Source organism: Notolepis coatsorum, assembly GCF_963971535.1.
Source record: "Notolepis coatsorum genome assembly, chromosome: 7".
Taxonomy (NCBI): Eukaryota; Metazoa; Chordata; class Actinopteri; order Aulopiformes; family Paralepididae; genus Notolepis; species Notolepis coatsorum.
In genome coordinates, this window is record NC_140171.1 from 43,369,622 (window position 1) to 43,388,665 (window position 19,044).

Below are 19,044 nucleotides of genomic sequence, written 5' to 3' on the forward strand. Positions count from 1 at the left end.
AGAAACGGAACCACAGGGAACAATATGAATACACAAGAACATAAAACCATGAGTAACAGACAACAAATACAGGAGACGTTAAGTAAGAGAAACCGAGGGGGGGGGGGACGACACAAGAGGAGAGAAGGTAGGGCAGGGGAAAACGGGGTGGTTATGGGTAGGGAAGGTTGAATGCTAGGGAGAACAGGTAGGTTTTGAGTCGGGATTTGAAGGTGGAGAGTGAGGGAGAGTCTCTGATGGTCTGAGGGAGGGTGTTCCAGAGTCGTGGTGCAGCATGTGAGAATTCCCGATCACCAAAGCCTTTTCATTTGAATGACGGGACGGTGAGGGAGGCAGTGGAAGAGGACCGGAGGGATCGGGTGGGGCGGTAAGGGAGAAGGAGGTCAGTCAGGTATGGGGGGCCAGGCTATGGAGGGCTTTAAAGGTGAGGAGTAATCATTTTAACTGTAGTTTTGGACCCTGGACTCCACTTTCAGAACCATTGGTGTAAACTCTAGACTAGAGAGTATAATTTGTAATGTTACACTCTTGCTAGTAGCCATATGGGAGTAAAAAGAAAAAGGGAAAAAATCATATGAGCAAGCATTTAAAACTAAAAGATCAAAGGACATTGCATTAATAAGCATGCTTTAGTAATATGTGAGCTTCCACCGCAGGTCTCTGTGTACTCTGGTGTGTAAGTGGACCTACTGTCCTCCAGAAGGATGGGATGACAGTTTCTGGACGGCCATTGGCCTGGAGGACCTCCTTGAAAACAACCATTCCAAAATAGGCAAGTGAACCACCACAACTTGTCACTTTCAAAACATGTATTTTTCTCTCTTTTAAAAAGGAAACCCTGTACTAAAAAAGGAAAAAAACAATAGACCACTGCACTTCCGCGTTACATTGATTGAGCTCATTGAGAGAGAGTGGGGGGAGAAAATTAATGGATGTGGATGAGACCCTTGACATTAAGTCGTTGTAGCTACGGCTGTGGGGGTGCGGGAGACATGTTCCAATAGACGTTTATACGCCCGAGTCTCCTGAACACGGAGAGACCAATCCCAAGTTGATCTGCACTTTTTCGGCCGAGCTATAGTCACTTTTTCGCACCTACTCCTCAACTCTGCATGTGCAGATTGAACAATCCAGAGAGACTCTGTGGGCAATCTGCGCATGCGGAGTTGGGGAGTAGGTGCGAAAAAGTGACTATAGCTCATCCACATTCATTCATTTTCTCCCCCCACTCTCTCCTCCATCATTTCAGAATACCGGAAGTGTTGCAGTGGTCTATAGGTATCATGTACAATAATTTGTTACTTATTATTCAAGATGTCACATGGAATTTGTCATTAATATATCACTGTAAAATGTATTGTGATGATGACACATTAGAATCACGACTGTAGATGTCATGCACAGTAGCCTCCATGATCTGCTTTTAACTTTTGTTTGGTCCAATTTGTGAGTTCTTAATTTTATGTTTATATTTGGACATAGAAATGGCTCTTACATCTCAAATATATGACATATTATAAAGATATTCAGATGAATTATTTACCTCATTAACCCCTTAAACCCTTATTTCACGGCATTAATAGATCAAGGCAGTTCGTATTAATTAATGTTGAGTTTCTTTTTCAAATGTAGCCCCTAAGCCTGTCAAAACAGCAGTGTATATTACCAATGATTTTAAGTGTAAATATGAGTTTATAAGAATCTCGGAGCATTGCAACGGAAACCGGATGATTTAGACACAAGGAAATTACGCCGTCATGAAATCGTTGTAGTCCTAAGAAAGAGGAGACCCAGGGCTTTTGATGGACGTTGAAATTTCATAAAACTACACTACCCAGTCCACACCAGTCGCTGTCAAAGCTGGAGCTGGAGATTATATCTCACGGGTCAAACAAACCTAAAGGTTATTGCCATAAAATACAACGTATATTGTTTCTTTACGTTTCTGTGAACGTAAAAAAAAATAAAAAAGTAAAATCTGGTGAAGATGGCGGAGCTATGGACATTATACAAAAGTAACTGTACTTACAGTAGATTTCATTCATGGCCTTTGCTGCTCTGTAATGGGCGCCTGGTGGTACTAAATCCAAATGTAACCCTGCCATTGGAAAGAGGAGATTTGGCCCGATCCATAGATAACTACCATAATAAGGTAGTTTATAGGCCTGATATTCCATATTCATATTTCAAATGGCATGTGTCCGGATGGCAAAAATCTGTACTGTATCTACAAAAACCCCTGTAAATGATCTGCCCTTTATTCATTTGCTTAGATATTCTGTACACTTGATCTCAAGAAGGTGCTGAATGAGCTCAGTGGCAATATTACACGCCTGGTCAATGTTAGCATGGTGTTATTCACCGTCAAAAATGAATAATAATACGTAATCATTTATATTCTCCTTTGGTTCATTACAATTTACTCAAGCATAGTAACAGACACAATATTTCTGACACTGGGAATAAATACATTCCCTGAGATCCATAGATGTCCCTAGATACCAATAACATGCAGGACCTTGTACAAGTGGAGCAATCTTCCATTTACTTGGGTATGTACGTTTAGGCATATTTTCTGAAAATATGGAGACATAACACATTATAAGCCAGTTATAATAGCTTCTAACGGATTATACACAGTTGTAACATATAATCCATTAAGCTCTATGCCCAATCAGTGATCCAAATTTAAACAACTCAGTAGAGAAGATGGAGACACATTTTCATTCTCTAGTTCTTGATACAAGGACTAATGACTAACACTAGGTAAATATTAGTTTCTAATTGTATTTGCTGTGTTTTGTATCTGTACAATGTGTGTTTATATTGGTAATATTTGTAAACAGTGGAATAAATCAGATCTATGTTCTGAATTATGATGGATAAAGAAAGTTCAGAAAAGCATATTATTCTATCGACAGAGCAGCTACAGAATTAAATTAATACCCCCAAATAAGTCATGGATTGAAGTAACGTGTTACTGAGTTATCTGCATTAGTGGTTTTTGAATCTGGACTGTTGGTGTTAATCCAGGCAGCCAGGCATGCTGTCCAGGGACCCCGGTTGGTGAGGGGCTCAGCCAGGAGGCGGCAGCTGAGATGGGGCTGGATGCTGGTACTGCAGTGGGCACCTCTCTCATCGATGCTCATGCTGGAGGCCTAGGTATAGGCCCAGTTTCACAACCATCATATATGCAACAACATTTCATATTAAGTGTAGTTTGAAAAAAATCCTATTAGTTGACCCCAGGAAGAAGAGTTGTTACCTGAGTGACACTAATGGCGATCTGAATAAACAAATGAATCCAATCCAATCCAACTTTATTTGTATAGCACATTTAAAAACAACATGGTTGACCAAAGTGCTTCACAGTAAAAACCATATAGTAAAAAAAAACACATGAACACAATACAAAGTACACAGAACTACAAAAATCCATTCATTGCTTTATAACTTAGGGCGTTTTCACACCTGTAGTTCGTTTGCTTTGTTCCGATTCAGGGAGACACAGGGACTATAATGATACAATGTTGCACTTGTCCCTTAGTTCGTTTGTGTTCACACGGCTGTGTTAACAGCGGACCAAAACAAACGCACGCGCAAGCAAACTCACTCATTGGTCAGATTTTGGGGTGTGCATAAAAGTCTATTCGATCATGTCTCTAGCGCCCCCACAGCCGTAGCTGCAACCACTTACATCACGGCTCTCATCCACATTCATTATGCTCCCCCCGCTCTCCTCTCCGATTTCAATGTAAAGCGGAAGTGCAGTGGAATAGCTAACTTTACCGATCTAGCTGCCTAAAGACTACAAACTGATCCCGCCCACAATTCAATGCGAAAGTGTCATCATGCAACGCGTATACAGTACGGCAAGTGAGTTGTGTCGGTTTGTTAAGTCGATTGCATTCTCACAGCGTACAAGTCGCTTCGGGTTCGGTTGGAAGTGCGCCGAGACCACCCTCTCTAGGCGGTCTCGGCCCTCTTGTTTTGTTCCGCAACAGAATGCGATTGCTGTGTTCACATATGCCCAAATGAACCGAAATAGGGGGTACATGCTCCAGGTTCCGGAACAACAGCTCCAAACGAGCTAGGTGTGAAAACGCCCTTATAAGCAAACAGCAGGATCTTAAAATGTACCCTAAACTGCACAGGCAGCCAATGAAGGGAGGCGAGGACAGTAGTGATGTGCTCCCGTTTGCGTGTCCCTGTCAACAGCCGAGCAGCAGAGTTTTGGACCAGCTGAAGACGCGACAGCGAGGCCTGGCCTGGAATATTAGTGAAAGACTGCACTGAACTTGAATCCTCTGTAATCATATCTATCTAACATTCTCTCTGCGTGACACAAAGATATTCATTTACCGGTAGTTCTATTGTTCATGGTGAAAACTACATAACAAGCAATTAGTTAACTTCTACTGTTGTTTTTCCGTAAGTTCTTTGTAAAGATCCAGTGCAGCAGGGAGACCTACAGTCTAGCTCTGAAACCAGACCACGGCCATCTGGTTTTGTTCAATGAGTTAAACTGCTTACGAACTCTGACCTCTGCCCCCCCTCGCAGCCGTGACCTCTGCCGATCACACATTGTTGTGTCAGTGCCAGTGGAGAGGTCAAAGCGCTTTGTGCTTTTAGCCGTTGTACACACCTCAGTGATGTACGCCCCTGGCCCCTGTTTCACAAGCGTACCTCCCACCTTCTCCAACTCAAACCAGCTTGGCAAACATTATTCCAGCATTTACTGTCACTGCTGAATTTCATGTGAAGGTTAGAGATCTACTTCAAAAAGGGTCCAAATTCTCAGGTCAGGTTGATTCATCCCCAACCGGGTTCTCGCCAGTGGTTTTGTAAACATTATATTGTATTTATTTTTGTAGTATATTGTTCTCTTTTTGTATTCTTAGATCTGACAGCGTTTATGCTACTACATTTAAACTAAACAAAAAAGTCAAGGAGACTGCGGTAGAAAAAGGCTTGATTTAAAGAAACAAACCGAGCCGTACCCTTTTAGACGGAAGAACTTTCTACAACATAGAGGATCCACCACTCGTACGACAGTAAAGATAAGGTGCCAGAGGTCAAACTAGAACAAAGGCCTTCTGCATTTCTCAGACCCATGCAGGTTCTATTTAGTGGCTTCACTAACCAAACCGACCTTATCGGTATACGCCCAGAGAGGAAGCTCGGCCAACAAGTGCAACACGCGGGATCGTGGGGGGTACAGAGGCCATTTCTCAGAGTTCAGATGGAACACCTGGGAACTGAATGTAAATAAAATGTGTATCTACTTCAATGTATTTTGGTTTCAGGTGTGATAGGTGCGGATGTTCGAGGCCTTCACCTGCCTTGTGAAGACCGCTCTATTGCCTCGCGCCTGGCCGTGATCTGTGGAACCTCGTCCTGTCACATGGCTGTCAGTGGTTATATTTATTCCAAGGAAATAATGTGGCTGTTCTTATTCTGATATGTGTCATTTGCCAACAAGTGTTTTTTTCTTTAGACGAGTTGGGTTTCATGCAGTGTATCTAATACCAGAGAAGGATCTGGCCGGAGGTTTAAGGATAACGTTCTGTTAAAGAAGACCAACTGTTTAGTTTTGGATTACCAATCAAACACGGCATTGTTCTGAAGCCAACACACAGTACCTCCTCTGACTACACTCTCTCAGTAACAGATTATGTGCTCAAGATACTCTGTGTTAAAAACAGGTCCTCTTGTCTTTTTGAAAGGGACTTTGCACATTGCATCTCTGAGCTGACATACTACATTTGACTGATGGTGTACAGTAGTTAAGCAATCTGTCGAGATAAATCATCTCTTATTTATAGTAATGACCGCATAACTCTGAACAATATACTTTCTAGGAATTCATGGAACCAGACTTAAATATTCAGTGGGAGTTCATTCACATTAATTTATTAATCCATATCAGGGTTGTAGTTTTTTTATTGAGACAATAAAGAATAGGCTTCTTTTGTGAAGACGGAGAGGGAGACAGAGCATAACAAGTATAGGAGAGAAGGTTCTGGAGGGATTCGCTCCTAGACCAGCAGGGGTTCATGTGGCCCCAGGGGTCAGAGCTGGTAACCACCACCACGCTATCTGTGCACCACATCTGTTTGTTTCTATATACTGTATGTACATGTAATATAACTATGTTAATCTATAATCTTATGGGGTGTGTTCTGTGTTTCAGGTCAGTCAGAAGCCTCTCTTCGTCCCGGGGGTTTGGGGGCCGTACCTGTCTGCCATGGTACCTGACATGTGGCTCAACGAGGGAGGTCAGAGTGCTACTGGAAGACTGGTCAGTCCACCTGCCTCTGGACACTGTTTTAAGTCTGGTCTTTTTTCTTTCTTTCTTTTTTACCTTACTCACTGACTTGTGCTGGCGATGTCATGGAAAAGCTATGAGGCAAGAGTGAATAAAAAGATATTCTGATCACACACACACACACACACACACACACACACACGCACGCACGCACGCACGCACGCACGCACGCACGCACACACACACACACACACACACACACACACACACACACACACACACACACACACACACACACACACACACACACACACACACACACACACACACACACACACAGCTTCAGAAATACCGTAATGATCCCATTATCATGCTGATACATGGTTAAAAGAACACGCCAACAATTTGGGAAATTAGCTTATCGTCTTCTCCAGAGAGAGACAAGAGGATAGATACCAGTTTTCTCTCTGTGCGTTCAGTAGAAAGCTGGCTGCATGTTAGCCTAGCTTAGCACAATGAATGGAAGCGGACATGACCGGTTAACCTTCGGGAGAGGTGATAGTTGGACGATGCCTAGGCTAACCGGTCATGTCTACTTCCATTCATTGTGCTAAGCTAACATGCAGCCAAATAGCCTTCTACTGAACGCACAGAGAGGAAACTGGTATCTATCTTCTTGTCTCTCTCTGGAGAAGACTGTAAGCAAATTTACCAAAATGTTGGCGTGTTCCTTAAGTGTTTATCACATCTCTAGACCTCACCAAGCCTTGATGGCTGTGATTCCCCCTGATGAAAGTTCACAGTATGTTCCTGTGCGATTCATGACCTATGACCTTTCTCCTGTGGTACTCCTCCCTCAGATAGACCATGTGGTGAAAGGCCACCCAGCCTACTCCCAGCTCCTGGAACAGGCACACCGAAGGTCAGCTATGTGTCCCAAGTGAAGGCTTCCTAAAATCATCTTCGCACTTTTGTAATTGTTGCTCAGTTGACTTACAGTGGGAGAAAGGTTTAACTCATGAGCAGAACTCCAAATTATTGCAGTCGATAAGTCTGTAATTGCTGGGACCAAATAATTAGAGCTACCCCCTCTTAAGTCGATGACTCGGTTGTATCTCAGTTGACAGAACTAGTTGTTATACAGTATATATACAGACGGGTGACAAATTACAGGAATAAACAACATAGTGTCTTAGTAAGGTGTTTTGTCACCACGAGCCTCCAGAACAGCTTCAATGTGCCTCATATTCTACACGTCTACACTCTACAGCAGTGCTTCTCAAACTTTTTCTGTCAGGCCCCCCTTTGGCGGACCAAAATATCTTGGGCCCCCCCCCCTCGCCCCAACAAAATAGTCATGAAATGGGCCATGTTTAAATTTATTGAAATAACACCAATATCGTGACCTTTCAAATTGACAACACCTTCCCTCACGAGAGCCACCTTGCCTCGCTGTGAAACAGCACTGCAGAATGGTCAGCTCCCATCTCCTCACACAGCGCAGAGAACAGGGCTCGGGTTTTGATGAAATTTACCACGTTTATAACTTCTGTCAAAACCTCATTCAGCTCAGGGCTAAGCTGTCTTGACGCTGGCGCCTCTCTGTGAATTTACAGTGCGTCCATTGCGCGTTTGGCGAGACCCCCTTGATGAGCGCCTGTAGCCCCCTCCTTTTCCCTGCCATGGCCTGCGCACCGTCAGAGCAAAAGCACAAACAGTTCTCCAATTTCAGTCCATGTTCTGTCAGGTAACTGTCAATAATTTTGAAGAGCTCATCAGCTGTCGCTCTGTTTTTGACATATTTGCAAAACAGCAGATCTTCACTCAGTGACTGGGAATTTACAAAGCGAACATAGGAAATAAGCAAACAGTCTTTATTGCTGTCAGTCTTTGACAAGGCAACACGCATGTCATCCTCAAGGCTCAACTTGGCCCTATATTTTGTTTTCAGAGCTGTCATGGATGAAAAGCCAGCTTCACACAGATATGTGGTGCTGAATGGTATCAACACCTTAACTGCTGCATCATGAGATACTTGGTACTCAGCACCACACTCTGAAACTAGCTCTCCAGGTGGTATCAGATGAGATTTCAATGAGTTCTTCCAAGAGTTTGGATGGAGATGTGTCAGGAAGCTTTGTCTCAATGTTGTCTGTAAAGTTTTTTTTTATCGAGAGTAACTTGGTGATCCTTTTCTGTGTTTTATTAAATTATGATTTTCAGATTTTGAGAAATGGTCAAACTTATCCAAATATGGTATTTTCATGGAGAACAGTGCAGCTGCAACAGATAGCACTTTAGTGATAATTTTCTGTAATAAAAAAAAAAAAAAACATGCCTCTGCGCGTCCCCCACTTTGAGAAACACTGCTCTACAGGAGGGACGGAACACCATTCTTCCAAGATATTCCCTCATTTGGTGTTTTGATGATGGTGTTGGAGAGGAGCGCTGTCTTAACACGTCAGTCCAAAATCTCCCATAGGTGTTCAATTGGGTAGAGATCTATTATGATTCACATAATTTTCATACTCATCAAACCATTCAGTGACCCCTCGTGCCCTGTGGTCATCCTGGTAGAGACCACTCCCATCAGAATAGAAAATCATCAAAAAAAATCAAAAAAAATGTTATTTGTGACTGAAGCTCCTGCCATCCGTGCCCCAATAATGAACCCTCTTTCAAAGTCACTTAGATCTTTTATTGCCACCTTGTTCCAAAATCGAGGTCAACTGGGCCTGATCAGCGTTTTTATACATGATGCCAGTGACCATGACAGGATGTTAGTTGTTTAATTGTATGATGCAGTGCACCTGTATGGAAGCCTCCCGGGAGGCTGTATGTGCACATTGCCTGTCAGGTCTGTAAAGGTGAGAGGAAAACACCACAGCCGTGTCAGGATCCAGGCTCCATGGTGTGTTGAGTGTGTATTTCGTTTCTGATGAATAATTTAAATAGATTAGGATGTCAATCAAGTGTTATGTGCTATAGTTCAGCAAGTGATCTCTGTTGGGACAGGCGTGACGTCTCCAGTAAGGGTCAGGTTTGTAAACAAAGTGCCTGACACAACGTGGAGAATCTAATCTGATTAGGACATAAACCATCAACTGTTCACTGTATTAGGGCCTTATTGACACTATTGGCTTCAGAAACCTTTTTACCAACCTGAGGGGGGATGTGCACTTATCCTGGGATATTAGCAAAATCACAGTTTTCCCACATTTACCATTATATATATTTATATGAATGAGTTACTTACCCATAACATGATAAGCATGTATCACAATACTCTTCACAAATATGCTTTAAAATGTAGTCAATCAAAATCCTATTACTTTTAGTCAATTACAAACAGCCCAATAGATATTTGTTTATTAAGTGTTGATATCACATCCTTATACCTAACTGAATCTCCCCAAATCATCAGCCAAGAGACCATAATGTGTTCCACTGGAACGACGAGAAAACAAAGATGATACGCTCATGAGTTTTTAGTGTTGGAGGGACTGTAGATTTATCTACTACTGCTATTGCACCACTAAATCAAAACTGAAACACCTGTTAGCTGTATGTGTGGAGTCCCTTTCTCAAGTCACACATATGGGCCTTGTTATGGGGGCGCACCCTGTAATGAGGGCTGTTGTGACTAATGTTATAGAATTCTGTGTAGCTATTCAGTAAAAATTATACCGCATCTGAATAACTGACACACACACGCACACGCACACGACAGTATTGCAGTATATGAACTAGGAAAAAGCATAACAATATGTTTATTTGACTGTTGTCCATTTTTAACCCAGATTTCCCTCGGCTGGTGAGAACATCTACACCTACCTGAACACCCACCTGAGTTCAGTCCAGGCCCGTTCTCCTGTTGACCTGCTGGGCTCCAGCCTGCACCTGTGGCCAGACTTTCATGGGAACAGGTCCCCTCTGGCCGACCCCACCTTGAAGGGCATGGTGAGAGGGCACACCACACAGGCCTTAGACATAGGCTTATATTGACACCCAATGCAATTAACTGGAGACAGCAATCACCTGATTTGTAACAGACTGTTTAATAAGTTAAAGTTAATGTCAGGTACAGTAGCAAATACCACTGTTTTCCATACATATAGGTTTATTTGTGGCAGCTCACCACAATGTCAAACAGACCCACAGTCATTTCCCCCACTCTGACTATGTAAATAGCCTAACCCAGCTTGCCACCACCACAAATAACTGGAAGGTCAGTCAATAAAAAGGGGTTTGACTAGTATTGTTTAGCAATAAAGTGAAGTTCCAGGAAGTATAGACTGAATCACTGAGAGCTTGACGTAGTTCCAGAACCCTCAATGTCGCAACTGTTATGGATACATGGCTTAACGACGACAAACCACTTTTGCTAACAAAATGATTTAATGACACAGACCATCTTTGCTTATGTTACCCTGTCATGACCAAACATTAATTGTTTTGCGATCTTTAGCTTTTAGATGAATCCATGGAACCAGACTTTTGTTTTTGCATGAATTTTAATTCATGTATGTTTTTGCAGAACTTCCAACGACAGGAGTAAAATGTTAAGTTGTATATGTTTTGCAGGTGGTTGGCTTGTCGCTGTCCCAGACCCTAGATGACCTGGCTCTGCTGTACCTCGCCACTATCCAAGCTGTGGCTGTGAGTTCCTTCTGTCCTACAGAACACATAACACCCGTCTTACACTTATCTCATCTTCTGCTAACACCTGCTCATGCTGGGCTGCTGTACGCCGCGATACAAGGTTGTATTTGGTTTCACAAGTTGTAATCCTCTTCCTCCTGCCTCTTCTTCTCTGGTTTCAGCTTGGCACACGCCATATTCTGGAGGCCATGAAAGAGGCAGGACATGACATCACAACCCTCTTCCTGTGTGGAGGGCTGAGCAAAAACCCCTTATTTGTCCAGATCCATGCCAATGCTACAGGTATAATACAGGAATTAGGGGGCAGTAGAAACTATGAATCAGCTGGATAGGTTTTAATTAGGTTTAACCACAAATGAGTTACACCTGCGTACTTGAAGCGCTGGCAAGGGGGGTATTGCAATCGCTCCATTCCATGAATGTGTGTTTGTCTGTAAATGTATTTTCACCATTGTCCATTGAAACTAATAATAGATCTTTATTCATCCCTGTTGGGAAATTCTGGAGTCATAGCAGCACAGGGGAGGGGGAGGTACAGGCAGGATAATATAAATGAAAAATATATATAATATAAAAAGATAAAAATGAAGGTAAAGGTCTGATCTGCTGAACAGGTGAGATATCTATACTCCATCGATAATATCACTATGCACGCATGTACAGCCTGCCCTGGTAAATATACAGATGCTATCCTAAGTCAACCCCATGTACAAATATTATGTAGCTAACCTGAGTCTACTCTGTAGAATTTAGCTGACCCCAGATGGGGAAGAGTGGCACTTGCAGGCTTTGCCAGCTTGAGTGCCATTCTAGTTTTGTAGTAACTTTAGTGAAATAACATGAGAGAAGGAGAGAGATTGGTTGTGTTTTGAGTAGCCAATACAGTGCTGGTGCCATAGGTTCGGGGGCATGGCCGTTCAGAACGCGATGCCTATTCAGAGCAGGCCAATCGCTTGGCTCCCAGTATTGCCACTTGCAGCATTGTCGGGGGGAGGGGGGGGGGGGGGGATTCCCAAGATACGTGACAGAAAGACACATACGCAGACAGACAGGCAGGCAGGCACGCAGACAGACAGACAGACAGAAAGACACGCACGCAGACAGAAAGACACGTACGCAGACAGACAGACAGACAGACAGACAGAAAGACACGCATGCAGACAGACAGAAAGACACGCACGCAGACAGACAGAAAGACACGCACGCAGACAGACAGACATGAAAGACACAGATAAGATAAGATAATCCTTTAAATCGGGTGTCAAAGCAGCATGGGGGGGGGGGGGGGGGGGGTACAGGGTGGGGGATGCATAGCTACACAGTACAAACACAAGATAGTCCAGTGGTGAGAGTCCAGTGATATGAGTCTCTAGTGCAAAGAATCAAGATAGTCGGTACGGTGATGCGAGTCTCTAGTTCTCAAGTTCTGAGTTGTGACAGTGATAGCTCTGGCAGCAGAACCGGCCGCCCGAGCCCTTTGTTGTAGAGCCTGATGGCTGCCGGTATAAAGGACCGGCCCAGGCGGTTTGTGGTGTGTCGGGGGGGGGGGGGTGAGTCTTAGGCTGAACGTGCTCTTCATTCTGGCTAGCTCCTCGTAGAGGGGGTTAGAGGGGTTCTCCAGGATGGCTTCTAGCTTTTTCCTCATCCTCCTCTCAGCCACCACCTCTAGGTTATCCAGCTCACCACCCACTACTGAGCTAGCCTTCTTCACCAGCTTGTTCAGCACGCATGCAGACAGACAGACAGACAGACAGACAGACAGACAAGAGATTCCTTCCTCTATAGTTGAATAAAATGGTCATCGGCCTGTTTAATTTGTGTTCCCACATGACATGGAAGACAAGTATGTTTAATTGAGACTATGTCCAGAGCAGTGGTGTTGCGCAATATGTCGGGGCCCCCCCCCGCAGGGCAGACCACTCCCCTAAATCAATAATAAAGTGAGAGCCTGCGCTACGCCACTGGTCCAGAGCAAGACTAAAAAAGACGATCTCAAGCCCACCCTCTTTTCGTGATGCTCCAATCACGTCTCAAGTTACAGTTGAGATTGGATGATCCAGAAAAGAGGGGCAGGGTTTGAGATCGGTAAATGTTGGTCCCAGGCTGACTAAGTGGAGAAATCCCAGAGCTAACTTGTGTTGTATGTCCAGGTTTGCCTGTGGTCCTGCCTGCTCAGACAGAGGCTGTGCTGGTAGGAGCAGCAGTTCTAGGTGCATGTGCATCACGGGACTACAGCACCATACAGGTGGAGTACACACACACACACACACACACGCACACACACACACACACACACACACACACACACACACACACACACACACACACACACACACACACACACACACACACACACACACACACACACACACACACACACACACACACACACACACACACACACACATATATATACACACACATACACACACACACATATACACACACATGCAAAACACACACACACACATACACACACATGCAAAACACGCACACATATACACACATGCAAAACACACACACATATACACACACATGCAAAACACACACACACGCATGCAAGACACACAAATAAATACAAAAAAATATAAAAAATGAATGGCTCCATTTCTAGTGCTTTTTAGTGTTAGTGCTTTGCTCTGAGGGCCAAGCACTCTACCCGTTGAGCTACACAGGACCACACATGTGCACAGATGAGATCGTTATAGTTTCTATGCTTCCGTCTACTGGAATAAAATCAACTTCGGTCTCAGGGGAGAGCCAGGCTTTCACGTTGTGTCGACGATAAACTCAGAGTGATTAAATCTATTTGTCCTTAGATCACTTGCGGTATCTCCAGCACAGCCCATAGCATAGGGGGGAATGGCAAGCCCTTAAGCCAGATGTGCTAAAAAAATAAGAATGCAGGCTATTGTTTAGACTAGGTTGCACCTGTCAACCCATTCTCGGTCATAAGTGTTCATGCAGTTGCTGTTGTCTGATCTTTTGACTCCCTGCACTCTCTGCTTATGTAGGTTTACATGGGAGTGAGGCCCTGCACTGCATATGTGACTAACCGAGTCACGTAGTAACCACTGTTCCGAATCCTAGCCTCATAGTTGGTTGTGTAACTAGGTCACGGCTGCCTTGAAACAGCATGTTATGTTTTATTGAGTGATTTCTTTTTTTCTTCTTCAATGCATGTTTTAGGAAGCGATGGAGAAAATGGCCAAAGTGGGATTGGTTGTTGAGCCCAACCATGAACTCCAGAGGTGAGAGAGAAAGCAGTGGGTCTCTCTACTGCAAAGCACAGAGTATCAGTCATATTTAAGCTCTTAAGTAATAACAATCAATGGGATAAGAGATGCACGACAGAAAGAAAATCCAAAAGATTAACAAAATAAGGACATGAATATGCTTCTGCTCTGAGGTTTTATGATGCGCTTTTCGTTTCAGCTTCTATGAGAGGAAGTACAGCGTGTTCCTGCGTCTCTTCGCCCACCAGAGGGAGTACAGGGCCCTTATGAATGACTGACCCAGCTGGTGAGAGAGACTCAGCTGGTGTCTGGCCCTCTACGTCTACGTGTCTGGCTGGTGTCCGAGGTATCGTTTCCTCACACACTGGAGGCTGGAAGGCAAGAAGACAATTGGGGGGAAATACCTGGAGGGAGTGATCTGTCCCGAACAGAATATCAAGAAACAAGCAATCTAGTCAACAAGAAAGAAAATAGCGGAGCGGTTGAGGACTCGAGAAAAACGCAAGTGCTCTTGGAAGAAAAAAGCGTTCAGGATCATCATATGATCACCTTTAGCCAGTTTGAGCCTGTCCCTTGCTCAGCTAGAGGAAATTATTGCCCATATGAAGCCCTCAGGCTCCCCCTTAGATGTCCTTCCCCCTCACCTTGTCAAAGAGGTCAGCAGGGTTAAATGTCCAAAAGATTATGAACGACCTTGCAGGTGATGTACAGTACCTGTACTTTTTAAACATGCTGTGGTGCAACCGTTGATTAAAAAGCCTAACCTCTGTCCTATCTAATTTTAGGCCTATTTCCAAGATCCTGTTTTTCTCCAAAACTTTGGGAAAAATTGTACTTAATACTCCAATTAATGTCCTTTCTATCTAGACACACTCTGTCTAGTCACACATTCTGGCATTTTCCAATCTGATTTTAGAGCACTGCACAGTACCGGGACTGCACTCTTAAGAGTTTTTAATTATATCCTTTTGGCCACTGACTCTGGTGACTCTCTTATCCTTGTATTTTTGGATCTCACTGCTGCCTTTGACACAGTGGATCACAATATTCTGCTCTCCCGTTTGGAGCACTGGGTTGGCATTAGGCTCAGCCCTGGAGTTTTTCAGATCATATTTGTCTGAGACAAGTTTTTGTATTAGCCTGGCAACGCTGTATCCTCCACAGCACCTCTCCCCTGCGGGGTGCCCCATGGCTCAATTCTTGGGCCAATTTTATTTTTGCTATATTTGCTCCCCATAGGGTCTATACTCCGAAAACATGGCGTCTCCTTTCACTGCTACGCAGATGACAGTCAGATCTACCTGCCATTGAAAAGGAACAATCGCAACCCGTTGAAACCATTGTTAGCATGCCTTGATGTTGTCAAAGCATGGTTGGCATTAAATTGTTTACTTCTCAATGACAGTAAAACGGAGGTTATGGTGTTTGGTCCCAGCAATGGGCATGTGTCTCCTCCTGGTGATTTAGGCCCCCTTGGACTTTTTGTGAAGCCAACTGTCACCAATCTAGGGGTGAAGATCGATTGTGACCTTAAGTTGGACAAACAGATCAATGCTGTAGTGGGAAAGAGCTTTTTCCAACTTAGGAGGTTGTGTCCAAGGTCAAATTTTTTTTTTATCCTGTAGCGTTTTGAAACTGTTATCCATGCTTTTATGACCTCTTGCCTTGACTATTGCAATGCCTTATATGTTGGCGTCAGTCAGGCCTCCCTCTCTCACTTGCAGTTAGTCCAGAACACCGCTGCTCGTCTGCTAACTGGAACACATAAGCGAGAGCACATTTCCCCTGTACTGGCTTCCCCCCACCGGCTTCCTGTGCGTTTTAGGATTGATTTTAAGGTTTTGCTGTTTGCTTTTAAAAGGCTTGGCACCAGGCTACCTCTCGGACTTGCTGGAACCTTATGTTCCTCCAAGGTCCCTCAGGTCCTCTGATCAGCTCCTCTAGTCTAGGCTGTTCCCAAGTCCAGGCTGACGCTTAGGGGGGACCGTGCTTTCGCTGTGGCAGCCCCAAAGCTCTGGAATGAGCTGCCACTGCATGTTAGGCAGGCCCCCACTCTGCAGGTGTTTAAATCACGCCTCAAAACTCATTTATTTGCTTTGGTTTTTAAACAGTTTGAGAGACCTGCGTTTTTATGTGACATATTGTATATGTTTTTTATTGTGTGCTTTTATCTTTTTATCTTATCTTGTGGGACTTGTACAGCACTTTGGTCAACTTTGTTGTTTTTAAATGTGCTCTATAAATAAAGTGGATTGGATTGGATATGAAAGAAGAAACAAATCTCAGGCACTCTTGGAGTAGGAGCAAAAAGATACTTGCAAAAGCATTTCTTTTGACTTTATTTTGAATTGTCTTTAGCTGTAACTTACGTTTTTGAGTGTCAAGAGTTTGTTTCTTCTTGCATAAAACAATGTAATCAGTTGATTGGCTCGGAACCCCAGAGCCAAATTGATTTTTATTTTATAATTGTGGCTGTCAGGAGTCAGGACTGATTTGTTGATTTTACTCTCTTTTACTCAGAGCCAGTACCAGGTAATGGAAAAGGACCACAATGCTTGTGTGTGTATGCAGGTGTGAGAGAGTGGGCAGGATGTGGGCAGTTTTGTTGATAACTATTTCTTCCTCTTGTGTTGGTCTCTCTCTCTCTCACTCTCTCTCTCTCTCTCTCTCTCTCTCTCTCTCTCTCTCTCTCTCTCTCTCTCTCACACACACACACACTAGAGAAGACCCTTACGAAGACTACTGTGTTATTCTAGAGGAAATATATGTGTGGTACTGGTTACCTAAAGAGGCTGTGAAGGAAACAGGAAATGATGCAATCCTGATTCTACTGAATTGATTTGCGCTGATGTCTTGCTTGCTATGAGGAGGTTGAAGGGTGACCATGAAAGCAGGACAGAGATACTGAGCAGCAACTGTCTACATTTATGAAAAACAATACTGTCAAACTGTTAATATTATAATAATTCTTTTTGATCCACCTTTTCTCCCATTTTCTATTTTTCTCCCATCCCAATTTTCATATCATCCAATTCAACCCTCCCCTGTTTTTTGAACGCTGTTTCATGCCTCCCACAAGCCGGCTGCAATGTGGACTAAGTCATACATAGCACGAGTCCCCTCCGATACTCGAGGTAACAGCAGTCGCATCTTTTCACCTGCGCAGCTCGATCTTTCAGCGTCAGGGGTCTGGGCTTTGGAGGGGCCCCGCCCCCGTCGCTTCCTGATTCTACTGCGCAGGCGCACCAACCGACCTGTAGGAGTCGTTGTCCACAACGCCCGATCCCCACCCATCAGTTTCCCTCCCCCTAATACTGCCAATGTGTATTAGTGCGGACGACCAGCTAAACTGAAAGCAATGTGGAGCGCTGGGCTCGAACAGGGAGGCGTACCTGTTCGAGCCCAGTCTCCAGTATTTGTGGTGAGCGCCTTGCCCACTGCACCACGTAGCCGCCCTTAATATTATAATATTAATAAATTATTTTGATTGTAATTTTTACAAGGACCAATTGCTAATGTATTGGGATGTAACATTCACTATACTGTAATATAACATTAGCAACCTTATCCTCTTTCAACACTTCTCTCTTTGCTCCCTCCGTATCTCTCACTTTCTCACTCAATCTCTCACTTTGTCTGACCCCAGTGTTCCCTGTGAAAGTTTGGGAATTTTGAAAAAGGACAAAGCCTTGAAAGTTATTTAAAACTGACTTATGTCTTGAAAGTTCTTGATTTCATTCATAATTTCCCTGAAGAGACATAACATTTGGTAACCGATGGGCCATCACTTTAAAAGTGTTGAAAAGTGGTTCAGCTAGCCACTGCTAGGATGCAGCCTCGTATTGTACAGTGTCATATTCTAATGTTGTAACAACCTGACTCGATTTTGAGGGAACTAGGCCTGGAAAACCCTTGAACTTTTAAGTTTAAGGAGGTGTGGGAACCCATCTCTCCCTGTCTTCCTATGGTTCTACCGGTATATCGTCCCTATTCCTAAATTCTCCAGCCCGTTGGTCATGGTGAGATGTCTCTTCCCAGTATTCCTTCTTGGATCAATGGCAGTAATCTCACCGGTGGCGCAGTCATTCTGGCGAGCGGAGCTCCAAATCCCACACAGCTGAGTTAACAGCCGGTGTCGGAACGTCAACAACCGGACCAATGGAGTGGACACAGACGGAAAGATGAAGGGAGGGAGGGAGAGAGAGAGAGAGAGAGAGAGTGCCGTTGACCAAAGCCTCAAACGGGTGATCCTTAGGCTAGTGGTGTACATTCAGATCAAGTCCAGGGACAATTAAAAATAATGTTCTGCCATTCATCCCTTGTTATTGTGACTGTATTATTGTGACAAAAACAACCTAAGGGTTGTGCTGAGGTTTAATATTTGTATTCACTCTTTCAGCTAGTGGGGCCAATTCAGAATAACCTTAATTGTTTATTTACAGTTATACTCCAATGCTTAAATTGATCTGTTAACAATTCATTAAGTGCAGTCAAAAACTGTATGGTAGTGCTCTACCTGAGGCCTACCTGAGCTCTGACGACCTGCCATATTATAAGAGGTATTGATTGATTGATTGATTGAAAACTTTATTAACAGATTGCATAATGGGTACAATACAGTACAGCTCAATACACAATTGTTAAGGGGATGCAGACCAGAGAAAGACTTTTGTCATGTTTACATCAGGGTCCCCCATTTTCAATTCATCATAACATATATGACATACAGATAGACAATACTGCTACATCTATACATTTATGACATACCAGATTTACAAATACAGTATTGTTTGTGATACAAAAATAGTCTAAAAAGAGAGTATATACATTTGACGAACGTATGGTAACGTTAGCTAACTGCATTTAGAATCTAACAAG

At 43.7% G+C, this 19,044-nt stretch overlaps 1 protein-coding gene across 2 annotated transcripts in view; it reads left to right on the plus strand.

The window, feature by feature from the left end:
- Positions 1 to 18,671, plus strand: part of fggy (FGGY carbohydrate kinase domain containing) — a 65,569-nt gene extending 46,898 nt beyond the window's left edge. For both annotated transcript variants that reach the window (XM_084319148.1, XM_084319147.1), the window contains 11 exons: positions 657 to 776; positions 3,038 to 3,162; positions 5,307 to 5,410; positions 6,194 to 6,301; positions 7,129 to 7,190; positions 10,069 to 10,228; positions 10,853 to 10,927; positions 11,092 to 11,212; positions 13,081 to 13,175; positions 14,120 to 14,181; positions 14,366 to 18,671. In XM_084319148.1, the coding sequence (XP_084175274.1) occupies positions 657 to 776; positions 3,038 to 3,162; positions 5,307 to 5,410; positions 6,194 to 6,301; positions 7,129 to 7,190; positions 10,069 to 10,228; positions 10,853 to 10,927; positions 11,092 to 11,212; positions 13,081 to 13,175; positions 14,120 to 14,181; positions 14,366 to 14,444 (1,111 nt within the window). In that variant the 3' untranslated portion in view covers positions 14,445 to 18,671. The remainder of the gene's footprint in view (positions 1 to 656; positions 777 to 3,037; positions 3,163 to 5,306; positions 5,411 to 6,193; positions 6,302 to 7,128; positions 7,191 to 10,068; positions 10,229 to 10,852; positions 10,928 to 11,091; positions 11,213 to 13,080; positions 13,176 to 14,119; positions 14,182 to 14,365) is intronic.
- Positions 18,672 to 19,044: the final 373 nt, after the last annotated feature.